Below are 17,026 nucleotides of genomic sequence, written 5' to 3' on the forward strand. Positions count from 1 at the left end.
GTTTGTTAACATTGTGTGAGAGAATCCATGTCAAATCCATGTCAGTTCAACTCATGACTCCCACTTGATCCACCTTATAATCTTGGCTTGTATGTTGGTACGTGGAAGTTATCTAATTCTGCCAAATTTTGAGGTTCCTGAGTGACAGACCCTTAAAAATGTGTTTAACAAAACCAAACAATTCGGTACAACTGTTCTTTAGCATTATTTTAAGCAAGTGGGCAACTTGTATTGACAGCTTTACAGAAACCTTCTCAGAGACAGCCTCAGATTGTGCCTTACAATTATTATAACATTTTACAGCAGTTTTTTTTTAAATTTTTTTAATTAATTAATTGAGTTTCATAAAAATGAATAACATAAATAAATCTCTTTACCACATTTATTTTTTACAGATACAATGTACTGTGAAGAGCTGAATGAAAAAATCCGACTGCTATACAGGCTGCATATCCCCCCTGGTAAGACATCTGTTGAGATGTTTACAGTAAAGGGTCTTCACACTCCCAGCCTGTCGACGCTTACACAACAGCAGCTATTGGTCAACCTGATCGGCTGTATTTTAAGATGAAATGCGCCATCTAGTGGAAAAAGCGAAATCCTTCTTTTTACATTACCATTGACAATGTTACATACCAGCAGCATTGTTTAGTGGAATACACACATGGAGTTCCATTCCCAATTCCCAAGGTGTTATTTCACATTTTGACTTGCAAGGTGATATTGCTAATGAACCCTTCATATGCAATTAATATTTGTTTTATATATATATAAAACTAATGTTAAAGAAGAAACAAAATGTTTGTTGAGGGCAGTCTCCGGTCTGAAGAGAGAGGCTGTCATGGTGAAGAGACCTTTAAAAAGGTAGGTGTGGAAACCTTTTTTATGTGTGTGTTCAAAATTGATTTTGTGAATCGGTAAACAGCTTAGCCATCCGATTTTAGTTTGGGATTGAAAACAGTTCAGTTAGTACTCCATGTGTGAGTTAGGTTTTTACAGGCAGGTGATATCAATTAAATTAAACACCACAAATAATAATTAATTACATTCCACATTTCTCTGCGCACTATATATATATATATATATATATATATATATATATATATATATATATATATATATATATAATGTATATATACATGTGAGTGTGTGTGTGTGTGTGTGTGTGTGTGTGTTTTATATACAGTCGCCACAGCTTAGAACGGGCGCGTTTGTGTTAACATGATTAGCCCGCAGTAAGCGATGGACGGTATAAACTCCCACACAATAACCTGACATTCAAAATGTCTCCCAATCACCAGTACAGTAATCAAAACAAACCAGCGTGTATTAAGACACTCATTACACTAATAAAAAAAAACTATGAATGTAATAAAAAGTAAGTGCAAAAAAGTAATGCAAGTGCAGAAATGTACAGAACAGGCAGGCTACATTACTGCACATTGTTTCCAGCGAAGAACTCTGTGGTACGCATCTGGATGATCTTTTTTTGCAAGTATGGGCGGCAAACCTTGTCAGAGTTTTCTAAAAAATCCCAGTTTGGCTCTGTATCCGGATGCTGCTCCATATTAGCAGTGTTACAAGCACAGCACGCACACTTACCTCATCGGTGTCTGTTTCAGGCAGAGCGTCTGGTCGCTAAGGTGACACAACTGAGAATTCTTCCTCTGACATCCCCTCTGGTATTCTCTGAGTTTCAGTTTCGGTTCTATTTTCGTCAGCATTCTCCTCCTCAACTACAGAAACCCCAGCTTTATTTGAAGCAACGCTGCGTTGTTTGCTGACTGACAGAGTTCCAAGCATGGTTTAGCAAACGCACAGTATCTAACAGAGACATTTTATTTGCATTGAATTTTGTGCTGATACGCGTCGCTTTTCTCTTTCCAGCCATGCTTGCTGTTGCAGTCAGTGCTGTTTTTTCAAACTCTAAACCCGACACTTTGTACAGGGATTAAATAACCAAGGTACAGTACAGAGGTACTCGCTCAGTAACGAGGTGCAAACATCTGATTGGTTGATCTGTCAAGCTTTTACTACAGTAAAGTGCTGCCTTTTGTATTGAAATCTATGTGAATGGCAAGGTAACAAGGTGAAAACAGCTGATTTGTGGATTAATAAGCGCAATTACTACAGTATAAGCAGTGCATTTGTTATTTAAATCTATGTTAATGGCACATAACGAGATCCAAACAGCTGACTGCCCGAAATATATATACAGAGTGCTTAACACGGTATAAACTATGACTTTGTTATTGAAATCAATGGAGATGGGAATGGCAAACGCTATTTGTCCCGATATAAACGGCTGCCTGAAATAACCCTGTATGGTGTAAGTGGTGGGTACTATAATAACATGTATGTGACCATTCATCAAGTCCAGTTTAAAACTGACACTGTATTCATAAACCAGGTGCACTCAGGCTAGGCACTTTATTGAGAATAGATACTGTCCTTGATATTTTGTGACTTATTAATTATTATAATAAGCTATCTGTTGTGTCCCAGGAACCACATCACTGATGTCACCCTTATACACCCTTATGCATGAAATATACCATGAACGTTTGGGTCATTTTCCAAGTATATCATGTATATCAACAGTTTCCAAGAAAGGCATAATTTATGTTAAACAAAAAACATACATATACATATTTTATTTTTTCATTTTTTTAAAGCTCTTACCGAAAATGATGGAGAGGAACAATCACCCCTAAAGACACCCTTGTTGTCAACTACGAGGCCTTTGTGTGTAGCTCCCTCCAATGGCAAGTATCGGTACTTCACCCCATGTGTATCGTACAAATAACCCCTGCAACAATCATCTGACATTTCCAACACTGCATGTCTGTGCAGAGGTCTAGGAAAGATAACTCAATGCAGCAAATGAGATGGAGTTCCTATCCTAAAGGATGCATTGTCTTCCAGGTTCAGCGAATGGGGAAATAAGGTCTTACATCTGTGAATCCAGAAGTTTTCTCTTTTTTAACATGTTAGGATTGTACACTTTTTCTACTGAAAATCATATCAGCAAGGCTAGGGTTTTGAGAGCTGAAGTGCTTTGCAACAGGTTGATCCAGCTTCTTGGTAATTGTGGCAGACTTATGGTTTCTTAAATGAGTAAGCAGGTAATTCGTGTTTTTACCCACATACTGTTTTTGCAGTAATGGTGTTTGCTTTGTGTAACATAGATTTACAGGTGGTACTCTGTTATGAAGTAAAGGTCTTTTCACACAAAGTGTGCCACTTTAAAACTCCCATGTCCGGCGTATTTTGACGCCATCAAGTTGCTTTCACACTAAAGACGTCAACCAATCTGAAGTGCTGACAGACAATCTAAATGTCTCATTCTTATTATTGAGGAAGAAAATACAGATATATGGTTTCATTATGAACACGGTATTAAAAAAAAAAAAAAGTAGTGCATCTGTTTGAGGTACAGTGGTGAGATGCAGCTCTTACTAACAATTTACGGAGATTCAGAGGTTGACAAAAATATATCACCTGCTGATCTTCGTAAATTGTTAGTAAGAGTTGAATTAAAACACAGATTTGAACTCCACTTCAGAACTTTAACATCAGTCTACCAGCTATTTCTACCATGCTAACTGAAGAAGGTGAAATGTTGCAGCTAATTATTAAAATTGAGTTTTCAGTTTATCAATGATTTTTCATCTTCATTAAGTATTTCTAGTGATTGATGAGTATCTTGTTGGATCCTTATTCTCCTTGGATATCGAACTATTAGCTGTTTTTTAATTCATTCTCTCTCTCTCTCTCTCTCTCTCTCTCTCTCTCTCTCTCTCTCATTTATCTCCTATTTTATCTGCATAGTATAATTAACCTTTTTTATTTGAAGGTGAGGCCAATGATTACCAAGAGCAGTTGAGACAAATGCTGAAGGATCTCGCCAAAGACAAAGAGAAGAACAATGAGAAAGAATTGCCCACCATGAACCAGGTAAATCACAGTAGTGTAGAATTGTCTTCAGGCTTGTACAGACCTAAATCTTGTAAGCCATGTCAGAAGAGGTGGTCAGTCAGAAATTACTTTGTCACACTTTACTCAGACAAAGAAAATTGTAAAGGAACAGGAGCTAGAGGAAGAGATTTTGTGATACCAGTCAAACCCTTCTAATATCACTTCAAGTATACATACATTAGAACATAACATGTTGAAATGTATAGGCTTTATTAGTTCACAAATAAAATAACAAAATACACAGCTTTGGAACTCAAATATAGTACAATGTACAACACAACAGTGTTCATTAATAAATGTATTTCAATATAGTCTTATTGCACTACATGTACAACACATTGTAATCAAACTAAATGCAAATCTTATGCTTCTTTCTCCAACCTTGTGGAAATCAGTGGTAAGGGTAAATGTAAGGGTATTTGAGAGCTTTGACTCCTAATTATATTCAGTTCATGAAATTTCAATGTGTTGTTAAGTGGAGGGTGGCATAACAGCAGTGATATTATTGGGTGTTACCTATAAAATTCAATCATAATGTATCTTAGTAATTCTAAAAGCAAATTAATAAAAACAGATTACTAGAAATGCTGCATCCTTGTCTATTGAACACTGCTACTTTACTGTCGTATTGTCTTGCAGAGAGAATTCATCCAGTTCTGTAAAACGTTGTACAGCATGTTCCACGAGGACCCGAATGAAAATGAACTGTGCCAAGCTATCGCCACGGTGACCACGCTGCTGCTTCAGATTGGGGAAGTGGGACAGAGAATCCGCAGCCTGGGAAGCACGTCCGAGGAGTCCTCTGGCAACGATGACGGCGGAGATGCAGCAGCGTGCTCCAGAGTGCCAGAGGAAGACTCTGTGTTCATGGACACCAGAGACACGGCTAGGAAAAACTCCCAAACATCAACACTCACTGAAGGAGAATGGACTGTGACGTTCGAGCAGATCTTGGCTTCTCTTCTCACAGAGCAGTCGCTGGTTAACTTCTTCGAGAAACCAGTGGACTTGAAGACCAAAATCGAAAGTGCAAAACTAAACCAGTATGATCAGAGAATAGCCCCATTGTTGTTTGAGTAGTCTAGAGGTGGGCTACTTGAACTTGAGTGTGTGATTTTTCTTCAATGTCTTTTATGATAGACCACAGGGACATTCTGTGTTCTCAGAAATATTACCTGTATGTGCCATTAATTTTAAATTTTGCCTTTTATTTAAAAAATGTACATAAAACCCTGTAATTATGCAAGTTTCATATTGCCTGACAATGGAAACTGTTTTTTTTTTGCAGTGGTTTTACAGAATTCTAATGTGATTTTTATTTCCGTCCTCCAAGCACTTTCCAATAAACTTGTTTCAATGCTGGTAATTGAAACTTGAAAACATGTATATTAGTGTTTACTAATATGAAGTCTGTCAATCTTAATAGTTGTTAAATGTCAAGTGTACATTGACTACTGTGCTTTTTGACATTGTTCGGTGGACAGTTTGATGTGCTATTTCAATAAAAATAATCACTTTTTACTAATGGTACTGAATTATTTATTTTTATCTGGGTCATGTAAACAATTAAACATGTAGATCGGAATATTTCCCTTGCCTTTTTAAAGCCCTTCAATACTTAGCAGGGCTGGCACAAGGATTTTTGCTGCCCTAGGCAAATGAGATCTTGCTGCCCTCCCTGTTCACTCTGTACTTTTTCTATAGGTAAATGCTTGACTTAAGAATTAACATTAAAGAATTAAAGAATCTTTACTGATGTGTTATGAAAATGCTTAAATGGCACACAACCGCTCTAATCTCAGTGCCGGGGCACCGATGAAGCGATCTCTAACTTGTGTCAAGGCAGTAATAAGCCGTGTGGGAATCAAATATTTTTTTCTGCGCCTTCAAGCAGTGTTGCCAATTTTGTGAATCTAGTGACTTTAACGGCTGATTTAGCGAGATTTGTTGTCAAAAGCAACTAGCTACAAATCTAGCGATTTCCAGGACAGTCATCGGAGAATTTCAGAAATATAACATCGGTAAAACGTTTCGATTATCATGTATTAGCAACGTCCTTTTTTAAGAATCATTGTCAGGGTAATTAAATGAAATCCAGTAATGCCCCGCCCCATTTGAATACGCAAGGAACTTCAGTGCATCCTTTGCTTAGCAACGGACTCAACAACTACGAGCCTGTTCCCAGGGGAGACCAGATTTCTCACCGGTATGATCACCCCGCCCCCACAGCGTTCCCGTACTTCCAGATTTAGACTACACCACTGCTCATGATATGGTTCCCTAACATCAGCAATAAGTTTTGCAGAACAAGAAACAGTGATCTAAGATGTTGAACATTTTACGACTAAAGAAATGTGAAGTATAAAATGTAATTATGTACCGTTTTTGCCGCCCTATGCGGCCGCCTGTTCTGCCTATATGGTTATGCCGGCTCTGATACTTAGGTCAGTATACATTATTTAATATTAAATAAAGAAATCTACAAAAAGAGAATCGAGTTAAAAAGCAGAATCAAGTCTTCCTCATAAGTCTGTGTTTGGGAGCGTCAAATAAAAAACAAAAAGCTTGTCATTAAATGACGCAGTATGATGCATTAACCGATGTAATCATGACTCAAGGCTTGACAAGCTTCACATTTCACAAGATTCTTTTCATATCGACTCAACACTGAGTTCTTTATGCCACTGAAGACATTTCTTCTTAACTGATGCTTGTTTGATAATGAGATTTCAATTGATTTTTGATTGGATTTGTTTTTTGCTCTTTTGTTATGTTCAAACAGTTAAAATGTTTGTTTCTCATGAGTTCATCATTGTTTGAAATCCCAGTTACACAGACAACACTGTCTGTTGTAAGTGAAGACAGTGGCTGAGTTTGTGATACTTTTTCGCTTGGCTAGGTTGCATTCACGGTCTGCGGATGACGTCACAGATTTTGCAGCCTGAGTGTGAACGGCTTTGGGACGTTGACTGTCAAGCAGACAGCAAACATGGAGGCATTGTGTGAGATCCTTATTGCAGAAGTAGTGGGTTTTGTGGTACTTGATTACATAGTGATTGACGGATAATATTTGATTGAAAACATGTTGTACATTATTATTATTATTATTTCTTAGCGGACACCCTTATCCTGTGTGACTTACAGTTGTTACAAAGTATCACCATACAGATAAGAGCAGTTACAAAGTACAGTAAAATCAATAGAAAAAAAGATAAAATTCAAATGAGCAAAATAAAGAATACAGTAAATATTTACATATAAGAGCGAATTCGAAGAAGAGTAGTTATAATATTAAAGATATTTGCTTATAAGAGTAAATTTCATTAAGAGCACATAGTAAGTATGATAAATGGATAACAAAGATTTCAAATAAGAACAATTACAAAAAGCTTGAATACTTATACCTTTAAGAGTAAAATCAAGTACAAGGTACAGAAAATAGTTATAATTAAGAGCAGTAGTAGAATACAGCAAAATATGGAGCAGTTCAGTGCAAGTACTGGTACAATTGGGTGCCATCTAGTCCAGTATAGTCCGGAGTTGTGAGGTTTACAGATGCTGTCTGAACAGGTGTGTCTTGAGGAGGCGCTGGAAGGTAGTCAGGGACTGAGCAGTCCTGATATCCGTGGGTAAGTTGTTCCACCACTGAGGGGCAAGGGTGGAAAAGGAGCGGGCTTTGGAAGTGGGGGAGCGGAGTGGGGGTACAGCTAATCTGCCGGTGGTGGAGCAGCGGAGGGGGCGAGAGAGGGGGAAATGATAGTCTGGAGATAAGAGACAGCAGAAAGGTCGAGGCAGCGATAGGCGAGTACAAGAGTTTTGAATTGGATGCAAGCAGCGACAGGGAGCAGAATAGCAGTGTAGGATGGGAGAAACAAGGAAGGGAAAAGACCAGGCGGGCAGCAGAGTTTTGGATGAATTGGAATGGACACATAGCAGATGCAGAGAGGCCGGCCAGGAGGGAGTTGCGGTAGTCAAGGCGGGGCAGTACCAGGGCCTGAACTAGGAGCTGTGTGGAGTAGTCGGTGAGGAAGGGGCAAATTCTGCATATGTTCAGAACAGAAAATAAGCGGCACTTTTTTTACTCAGAACAGAAAATAGGCGGCACTTTTTTACACAGAGAATTGTGAGGGTCTGGAACCAACTCCCCAGTAATGTTGTTGAAGCTGACACCCTGGGATCCTTCAAGAAGCTGCTTGATGAGATTCTGGGATCAATAAGCTACTAACAACCAAACGAGCAAGATGGGCTGAATGGCCTCCTCTCGTTTGTAAACTTTCTTATGTTCTTATGTTCTTATGCTGAGGAAGAAGCGACAGGAGCGTGCCAGAGAAGAGATGTGGGAGGGAGGGTTCGAGAGTGACACCGAGGTTCTTGGTGGATGAGGAGGGAGAGAGGGTGGTGGATTCAAGAGGAATAGAGATAGAGAGATCAGCGGTGGGGGAGAAAGAGGGGGAAGAAAAGGAGGTCTGATTTGGAGAGGTTGAGTTTAACATGATGTGAGTGCATCCAGGAGGAGATGGCCAAGAGACAGGTAGAGATACTGGCGGAGATGTTGGAGTCAGAGGGGGATATTCCTCTTAAATTTGGTATATTCCTTAATTGAGAAGTGCTCCAATCAACTGTTACAAAGGGATTGCTTGAATTGAGGTTTCACCCTTGGTGTTTTTACCAGTAACTGCACGCACAACAAGACCAACCGGTTCTCAAGGAACACTATGGGCATTTTATAATCTCATGCAAAACATTCCAACATAAACCATCCACTTTAAAAAAAAAAAAAAAATCAACTGTGTATTTTTGCTCAGATACAATACATTTCCATCTAAACTAGAGGAAATGGCAAATGTTGGGTTTTGGAAGTGCTTATTTCAGTAACTTCAATGTCCTGATATTTGCATCTAGTAGACTAAATCATCAGACCCCCTCCCCACCCACCCACCTCTTTCAAGCTGCTGCTTCTGCTCTACCTCCCTTCATCTCCTCCCTTCTCAACACCTCTCTCCTTTCTGGTCTCTTTCCCTCTGCCTTCAAACAAGCCTCTATCACTCCCCTCCTCAAAAAACCTACCCTCGACCCCACCTCCCTCCAGAGCTGTCTCTCTCCTACCCTTCCTCTCCAAAACCCTCGAGCGGGCAGTACACCGCCAGCTCTCTGCTTTCTTGTCCAACCACTCTCTACTCGACCCTTTCCAATCTGGCTTCCGCTCTGCTCACTCCACTGAAACCGCTGTCCTGTCTGTCACTAACTCACTAAACTCTGCCCGAGCTGCCTCTCTCTCTGCTACCTTTGACACTGTCGATCACTCTATTCTACTATCCTCTCTCGCTGACCTGGGAATCTCTGGCACCGCTCTGGCCTGGTTCTCCTCCTACCTCTCCAACTGCACTTACCAGGTAACCTGGCGTGGAGCAACCTCCACACCTTGCCCTCTCTTAACAGGAGTCCCCCAAAGGTCAGTCTTGGGTCCTCTCCTGTTCTCTCTCTACACCCGCTCCCTGGGCCCCCTCATTGCATCCTATGGTTTCTCATACCATTTCTATGCTGATGATGCTCAGATTTTCCTCTCCTTCCCCCCCACTGACTCCACCATCCCCTCCCGTATCTCTATCTCTGTCTGCTATCTCCTCCTGGATGCACTCGCATCACCTCAAACTCAACCTCTCTAAATCTGACCTCCTTTTCTTTCCCTCCTCCTCCTCCCCCTCCTCTGATCTCTCTATCTCCATTCCTCTGGAATCTACCACACTCTCTCCCTCCTCCTCAGCTAAGAAGAGGGAGAGTGGCTGTGTGGTCCAGTGGTTAAAGAAAAGGGCTTGTAACCAGGAGGTCCCCGTTTCAAATCCCACCTCAGCCACTGACTCATTGTGTGACCCTGAGCAAGTCACTTAACCTCCTTGTGCTCCGTCTTTCAGGTGAGATGTAATTGTAAGTGATTCTGCAGCTGATGCATAGTTCACACACCCTAGTCTCTGTAAGTCACCTTGGCGTCTGCTAAATAAACAAATAAGAAGAAGAAGAAGAAGAACCCTGCCTCTCTTATTCCCAGCACATCTCCACTCTGGCACGCACTTGCCAATTCTTCCTGAGCAACATATGAAGAATCTGACCCTTCCTCACCAACTACGCCACCCAGCTCCTGGTCCAGGCCCTGGTACTCTCCTGCCTAGACTACTGCAACTTCCTCCTGGCTGGCCTCCCTGCATCCGCCACCCGTCCGCTCCAGCTCATCCAGAACTCTGCTGCCCGCCTGGTGTTCTCTCTGCCTTGCTTCTCCCACGCAACTCCACTGCTCCGCTTGCTCCACTGGCTCCCGATCACCGCTCGCATCCAGTTCAAGATTCTTGTACTCGCCTACAGATGCCTTGACCAGACTGCACCCAGCTACCTCCAGACCCTCTTCTCTCCCTACACCCCCACTCGACCTCTCCGCTCCTCCTGCACTAGAAGACTGGCTGTACCTCCTCTACGCGTCCCTGCCTCCAGAGCCCGCTCCTTCTCCACCCTCGCCCCGCAGTGGTGGAATGACCTTCCTACAGATGTCAGGACTGCCCAGTCCCTGACCAGCTTCCAGCGCCTCCTCAAGACTCACCTCTTCAGACAGCACCTGTAGAACTCCTCTTTTCTTCTGGACACTTTATCACTCTTCCTTAAATGCGCTTTACTCACTCTTATCTGCTCCCTATTTTACTGCATTTAATCCTGTACTTGAGTACTGTAATCTGTCACAAGTGTTATTAATCTGTAGTATTTTGTATTTAATTATATCCTGATGTAATTATCACTGACACCGTTATCTGCTCTGATATTGATTCGTATTTTGTAATATACTTGTACTTACTAGAACTGAAGTCATTGTATTTTATCTTGCTCTTAATTCCATTAATACTTGTACTGTGATTCTTGAAATGTATTTTTTGTTTACAACTGTAAGTCGCCCTGGATAAGGGCGTCAGCTAAGAAATAAATAATAATAATAATAATAAAAATAATAATAATAAGAGCTTCTGATATTGCCCTCAAGGCAGGTGTGAAAGCTCTGACAGAAGTCTCCTGAACAGATTCGGAGACTTAATTAAGGATGCATATCATCAGTCAGTTATGCCCATAGTATTTTTTATCTTACAAAAAAAAGACATGCATTCTTCTGATTCAATTCGAGTCTGAGACGCACATCCGCACACGCAGAGACACACACAATGGAAGCAATATGACATGACATTACAGTACCATATCTACGGCTATTTCTTTTTCGGAATCTTTTAAAGAAAAATGGTCTGATTTATTCTATCATTAGCATTAACTGTTAGTTCGCTGCTGGAGCGCTGTATGAAACCAAGGCGTACCAGAGGCGCTCGGAGCAGCAAAGGAAGGTGCAAATTGTTTCAGACATCACTCTACTCATGTGCTTAATGGGGACATACTAAACATTTTGTGATTGAATACAGTTCAGCATGCCGCTGGAGCATCAGCTTAAAACTGGGGTAAGTCATTAGTGGAAAAACAACAGTGATTTTTCTGTCATTCACACCCCGACTATGTTTCCCAATGACATCATATCCTTGCCTACACCCCTATCTGTCAGCGCTCCTCTGTTGTTTTGCTGCCACAGCTGCTCCAGCGCAGCACCTCTCAGAATCTGCGTCTTTTCCGGCTGAGCTCACGCAGACGTCGAACAGGTTTTGCACAGACTGGTTGAAGTTTTCGATGTAGAACATAAAAGTGGTATTAAAAAAATACAATTACAAAAATCAAAGGCATGTGAACCAGGAATGTTAAGTAACTGATCGTTTGGCTAACCTATCATTGCCAGCAATCAGTTTTTCAATAAATTGTAAGTTTATTTGAACAATGGGCAAACGAAAGAAATGCAAAAGCTGAGTTTACATATAAATGATGTTCAAAACAGTAACAGAAGAAATAAGGATGTTTTTAAATGAACAAGAATTTGAAAATAAAATAAAGACTTGCTAATATAAACCTCACAAAGTCATATTTGTATTCAATGGGAGAAACAAGATAACTTCACCAGACACCTGAAAAATACTTGGACAAACACCTTTCGAATTTCATCTCGTCAGTAAAAAGAAACGGGGAACTTTGAACGACAACTTTATCTTGAATGTATTATTTCTTCTCCGTTGTAGCGAGAGGTGAGTGACGGCAGGTTGTTTTTAAATGTTAGTCACTTGTGTGCTTTAAAAAACAGAATATCTAAAATAACAAATGGGTCAGAAAATATTATCATCACACAATGTCTCTCGGTTTTGGGCAAACCAATTCCAGACGTACTATTGTGTAATAATATATTGTTGCCCATACATTGTTTAATTTGTCATGCTAGTAAACAGAGATATTTTTGAACAGGTAAAAATTGTCTATGCAGGGATAGTAATATATATATGCCTTCAGACAGTAGTTTCTTGTTGCGGATTTTTTTTTTTTTTTAGTTATAGTACTCACCTAACATACATGAGTCATTTTATTATTTGTATATATTTAATACATACCATTCATTTAACTGTGTGTTAATGGAAAAACATATTACATACTTTTAAATGTAGTCTGCTTGGCTGAATTTACAATGTTGCATATCTTGTCGAGTTAAGTCTTTACATCAAAATACAACTGGTTTAAAACCCTTAATATAATGGACTTTACCTTTCAGCTAGCCAGAGTAAAACAAAAAGCTCTCCAGGGGCACAATGTAACAGCCTTGTAATCTAAATGTTTGTAAACATGAAGTAAAACAAATGAGATTAACTGTATTATTGACATGGGTGAACAATGTGATAGTCATATCCAGTAAATATTAACCTTTTCATTAAATATGAAGTCTGCATCTCATACTGCTGATTTAAACAGTGGAGGCAATTTTACCTCACTTGGGTTCTTAATGATCACAGGAGACAGTTTGTTTTATACATTTTATTTTTTTCTTTCGATTCAACAGAATTTAGTTCTCATCAACGTTGACCGTCTGCAGACCTGCAAGAGAACACAGAATTGACATTAAACATTTTAAAACAGAACGTGCAAGTTTAACCCTTTGCGGTCCATTGTCGGACTGGGTCCGACACTGCAATTATTCCTCACAGGTCCTTTGTCAGACTGGGTCCGACATCATTATAGCAACGCAAAAAACGGGTGTTTAGTCGTTTTTTCTCTGGAAAAAGCCGAGAAAACCATTCAATTGCCGAGTGGTAGCGACAGGAGCCGAGACAAGTCGAAAAAAAAAAAAAAAAAAAAGGTGTATCTCATGAATAGTCATACATGGTATCAGGTATCAGATAACGGGGCGGTCATAGTTATCAAGCTGGCTGAGTGCGTCAGCGCACAGAGACTATCATGGACATTTGCACAGCTTTTTTCAGATGTTATAGTAATAAAATAATGACTTGGATCGCATTATTGAGGAGTTTGGTGATAAAACGAGTGATCCGGAGATGATCGATCGGTATGTACGACTATTATTATTATTATTATTTATTTCTTACATAGGTGAACGCTATAGCAAATGAAAGGGTGGGGCGGGGCTGGAGATGCCTAGTGAGTGCTTTGTTGATATGCAGGGCCATTTAAACCCGTTTGACTGTGAAAAAAAATACTTTTAAACAGCACATATAAAATTAACTGCACATGTGAAAATTAATTAGACCTGGCGTGCCTGACGCGCAATTAATAAATGGACTGCAAAGGGTTAACAAAATATAGCAAAATGATTAATGTTTAGTGCAAGCGCCATCAAATGCAGATAGCTGCTTGTACTCTCCATTTTACTGCTCTGAAGACTATAAAGCTCACCTTTGTATGTGGTAACAGGAACGTATGTAACCAGGGTGTACAGTTTGTTGGGAGAGTCTTCGTCCTCATTACGCTTCCTGGACAAACGCACACGAACCCGGTATGGAACGTTCCTAAAAGATGAGAAAACCCAAACATGAATACCATGTGTGCAATAGTCATAGGAAAAATACATCTTATTAACATTGTTCTGCGCTGAACTGCAGTATTTGAATTGATACATGGACACTGCAGACATCAGCCAGTATGTGGGAGATGACAATACCTACCCCCACCTCCAAAAACATTTACTATTTGAAGATGGTTAATGTAAAAAGAGGCTCCAAGAAACAAAGACAGAGGGCACAAATTGAGATGAAGTCATTCAGGCAGCAACACAACCAGTCTTTAAATAATGAGCTTATCTGAGCTACCTGGTGTTAGAGGAAACTTACATTATTCAATCCACACACAGCAATTAGGGATGCAATGGGTATTTTCCTCAAACCAAAACTTGCATAAAATTCCAAACCGAACAATACTGCCAAAAAGAGAAAACCAAACCAACACCAATTTGTTTGTACAATGAAAAAGCATTTGCAGTTTCAGCACAAAGCTGGCGGCGTTTCCAGACGCTCATCACACACTTTCCTGCATATAGACGGTTCATATTAACAGCCCTTAACTTTAATATGGTAACAAACCAGAAGTTATAAAAATACTTTCCTAATTGATTCCGACAGACCTCAGTAGGGATAACCGCGACTTCGTTTTTTGATAAAAGGTGCTGGTACTAGTATTAGCAGGCATACGCAAACACTCAACTCGTGTAACATGAAACTTTTGCTTAAAAAAAATAAAAAATGCAATAAATAAAATTGTCACTTCTGTTAAATTACCTACTGAAAAATATAATGATACTAAATTGACAAACAGCCAAATGCAAAAGTTTTGAAAGAAACAAATATTATTTAAAGATCCCAAATACTTATGAAACTAGAATAAGCAGTGAACTGGGCAGAGCTGCAAAACAAGCATAACGGATGCTGTGGACAATCTGGAAGCTGCTTTAAATTAAATGCTTCTGCGAGTATTTTTATTAAGGTAGCTTCATTTATGTACTGAAATTAGTTTGATTTGTCCGATTACTATGTTGCTGCATTACATCACATATTGATTGAATTCAAGTGTAAGGGCCCTATCCATAGAGTCATATGTATACACTTTGTATCACATAAGCTGCAGTTCTACTCGGATGTGATTTGCCACTTACAACCAATTGTGGTGACAATGGGGGTACCAGGAAAATAAGTTAACGTTTAATGTATATTTATACATTTGTGTATTCTTTGTACAGGTGAGTTAAATGCAGTTTATTTTTTCAGTTTTACCAAAAACCAATTGGATGTCAAAAACAGCTGAAAGAATTGATAAATTAAATGAACCAATCACAACTGACTTGCATCCCTAACAGTAATACTGGCTATGAGGAAGCTTCTAACCCATGTACAGAATTATACAAATACTAAACTGCCAGTAGATATCATGTGGGTCAAAGATAGCCACCAGTAAGTTCAATTCTTGACTTCACAACCATGTAAAGATGATGGCAGGCAAACTACACATGATAATAGTGTTGGGACGAACACAGGATTTTCATGTTCGGATATTCACTCAATTTAAATATTCGTTCAGATATTCACTTGTTTTCAAAAAGCCATTACATTGCTCAGAACGCAGGCAGACAGCAGCAGGAGCAGGGGGGGCATAGCAGTTCAAGTTAAACGTTGTTTTGTTTAGTCCCAAAAATAAACAGTACATGAAGTTGACACCGCATTTTATTTATTTTTTAACATTTCTTCACAGTAAACAGTGACCATAGACCCGTTTTCTAGTAACATGAGGTTTACATGTTCCTTTTTGTAGCTGAACAAGCAAACAAACTGAAATTTAACTTTAAACACTTCAAATAAAAAGCTTGGAAATGCCGTTGTAAAATGAAGGGGAAAAGGGGAAAAAAAACTCACTCTTTTGGTTCACATTTTTTTTTATATATCAAATCTCACATCACAGGAGCTCTTTTTCATTTGCCATTTTTTAAACTGTCTCAAGTTCTGGTGATGCGGTAAATAAGTGCAAGGTATTTTTGTCAATTCTAGCGAATATGAACATCTGATTTTTGTATCTGAACACATGTCAAGAAATATTTGTTTGAATATTTGGATATTTGTCCCAGCACTACATGATAATGAATGATTTACTTAAAGAATACAAAAATAAAGCAGCAATGTCAATCAAAAGTTACTTGAGCCAGTTTCCCCAATTCAGTTTTCTGAAAATGACAATTCTGTGTTGACAGGACTTGGAATAGATAATCCAATTACAATTCCGATAAATTCAGATGCATACACGGATTACATTTTAGATCATTGACGCATATGCAGTAGTGAGTAGGATGGGAACAGACAGGGCTCAGTTCAGTCTGCATTAAAACTGAGGCATGAATCATCAGGTATTTTAGATTTAACCAATTTGCAAATTCTTATACTGTATTTATTCAGAGCATTACCCTACAGATCTCTCCTTCTAATTCCCCAGCGTGTGCAAACTGTCCACTCCTTGCAACAGCTCATCATTTTCTTCATAAGATAGTGTACTTTACAAGCAGTACTGTACATTAAATGCAATTTAACTAGATAGAATTGATTTGCTGCTCCAACGTTATTGGCAATTTCTGTGTATAGTTGTAATAGTTTTCTTTTGATCAAATACTATTACTTCAATTAATTTAACTGTATCTGTAACTAAACAAATGGATCTGTATAACTGATCGGTGACGCAATCAAATCTGATATCCATTTAGAAGTATTTTATTGATATTTGTTTCAAATACACAACACAGAATAGAAAAGCATCCCTTGGACTACATATTTTATAATCCAAAATCATTAAGAAGTTCCCATTATGTGCCACTTGCCTGCTTTATATTTCCACCCTTAAACAAGACATTGTTCTGTAACTTGCAAAACTGATAAGATAGTTAGCATACTTTCCTTTCTCTTCATCGTGATCTTGTTTTGTTGATCTTTTACGATCAAAAAATTAAGTTGGGCTGTAATATTTGTAAAACGTAGTCCTGTCCTCAACATTTTTATCTATTGACATTAAAACAGAAATGTAACAAAACAGAACTCGTTTTCCCAACTCCCATTGTTGAGGTAACAACCTTGTCTGTGTGTCCAAAACGTCTACTCATTATTGCTGATGT

The 17,026-nt window shown here is 39.1% G+C and overlaps 2 protein-coding genes across 4 annotated transcripts in view; one reads left to right on the plus strand and one right to left on the minus strand.

Moving 5' to 3' along the window:
* Nucleotides 1-5,503, plus strand: part of LOC117407242 (TBC1 domain family member 8-like) — a 76,668-nt gene extending 71,165 nt beyond the window's left edge. Inside the window, exons 17-20 of one of the 2 annotated variants that reach the window (XM_034011992.3) lie at nt 396-461; nt 2,676-2,765; nt 3,857-3,957; nt 4,618-5,503. In XM_034011992.3, the coding sequence (XP_033867883.3) occupies nt 396-461; nt 2,676-2,765; nt 3,857-3,957; nt 4,618-5,058 (698 nt within the window). In that variant the 3' untranslated portion in view covers nt 5,059-5,503. Of the gene's footprint in view, nt 1-395; nt 462-1,887; nt 1,965-2,675; nt 2,766-3,856; nt 3,958-4,617 lie in introns of those variants that run through there. The other variant, XM_059028794.1, reaches the window with a different exon arrangement.
* A 7,385-nt stretch (nt 5,504-12,888) lies between these two features.
* The window catches only part of LOC117407108 (large ribosomal subunit protein eL31), a 7,537-nt gene continuing 3,399 nt past the window's right edge, over nt 12,889-17,026 (minus strand). For both annotated transcript variants that reach the window (XM_034011744.3, XM_034011743.3), the window contains exons 4-5: nt 13,780-13,892; nt 12,889-12,963 (exon numbers count right to left, since the gene is read on the minus strand). In XM_034011744.3, coding sequence (XP_033867635.1) covers nt 12,932-12,963; nt 13,780-13,892 — 145 coding nt within the window. In that variant the 3' untranslated portion in view covers nt 12,889-12,931. The remainder of the gene's footprint in view (nt 12,964-13,779; nt 13,893-17,026) is intronic.

Source organism: Acipenser ruthenus, chromosome 8 (genome assembly GCF_902713425.1).
Source record: "Acipenser ruthenus chromosome 8, fAciRut3.2 maternal haplotype, whole genome shotgun sequence".
NCBI classification, from domain to species: domain Eukaryota; kingdom Metazoa; phylum Chordata; class Actinopteri; order Acipenseriformes; family Acipenseridae; genus Acipenser; species Acipenser ruthenus.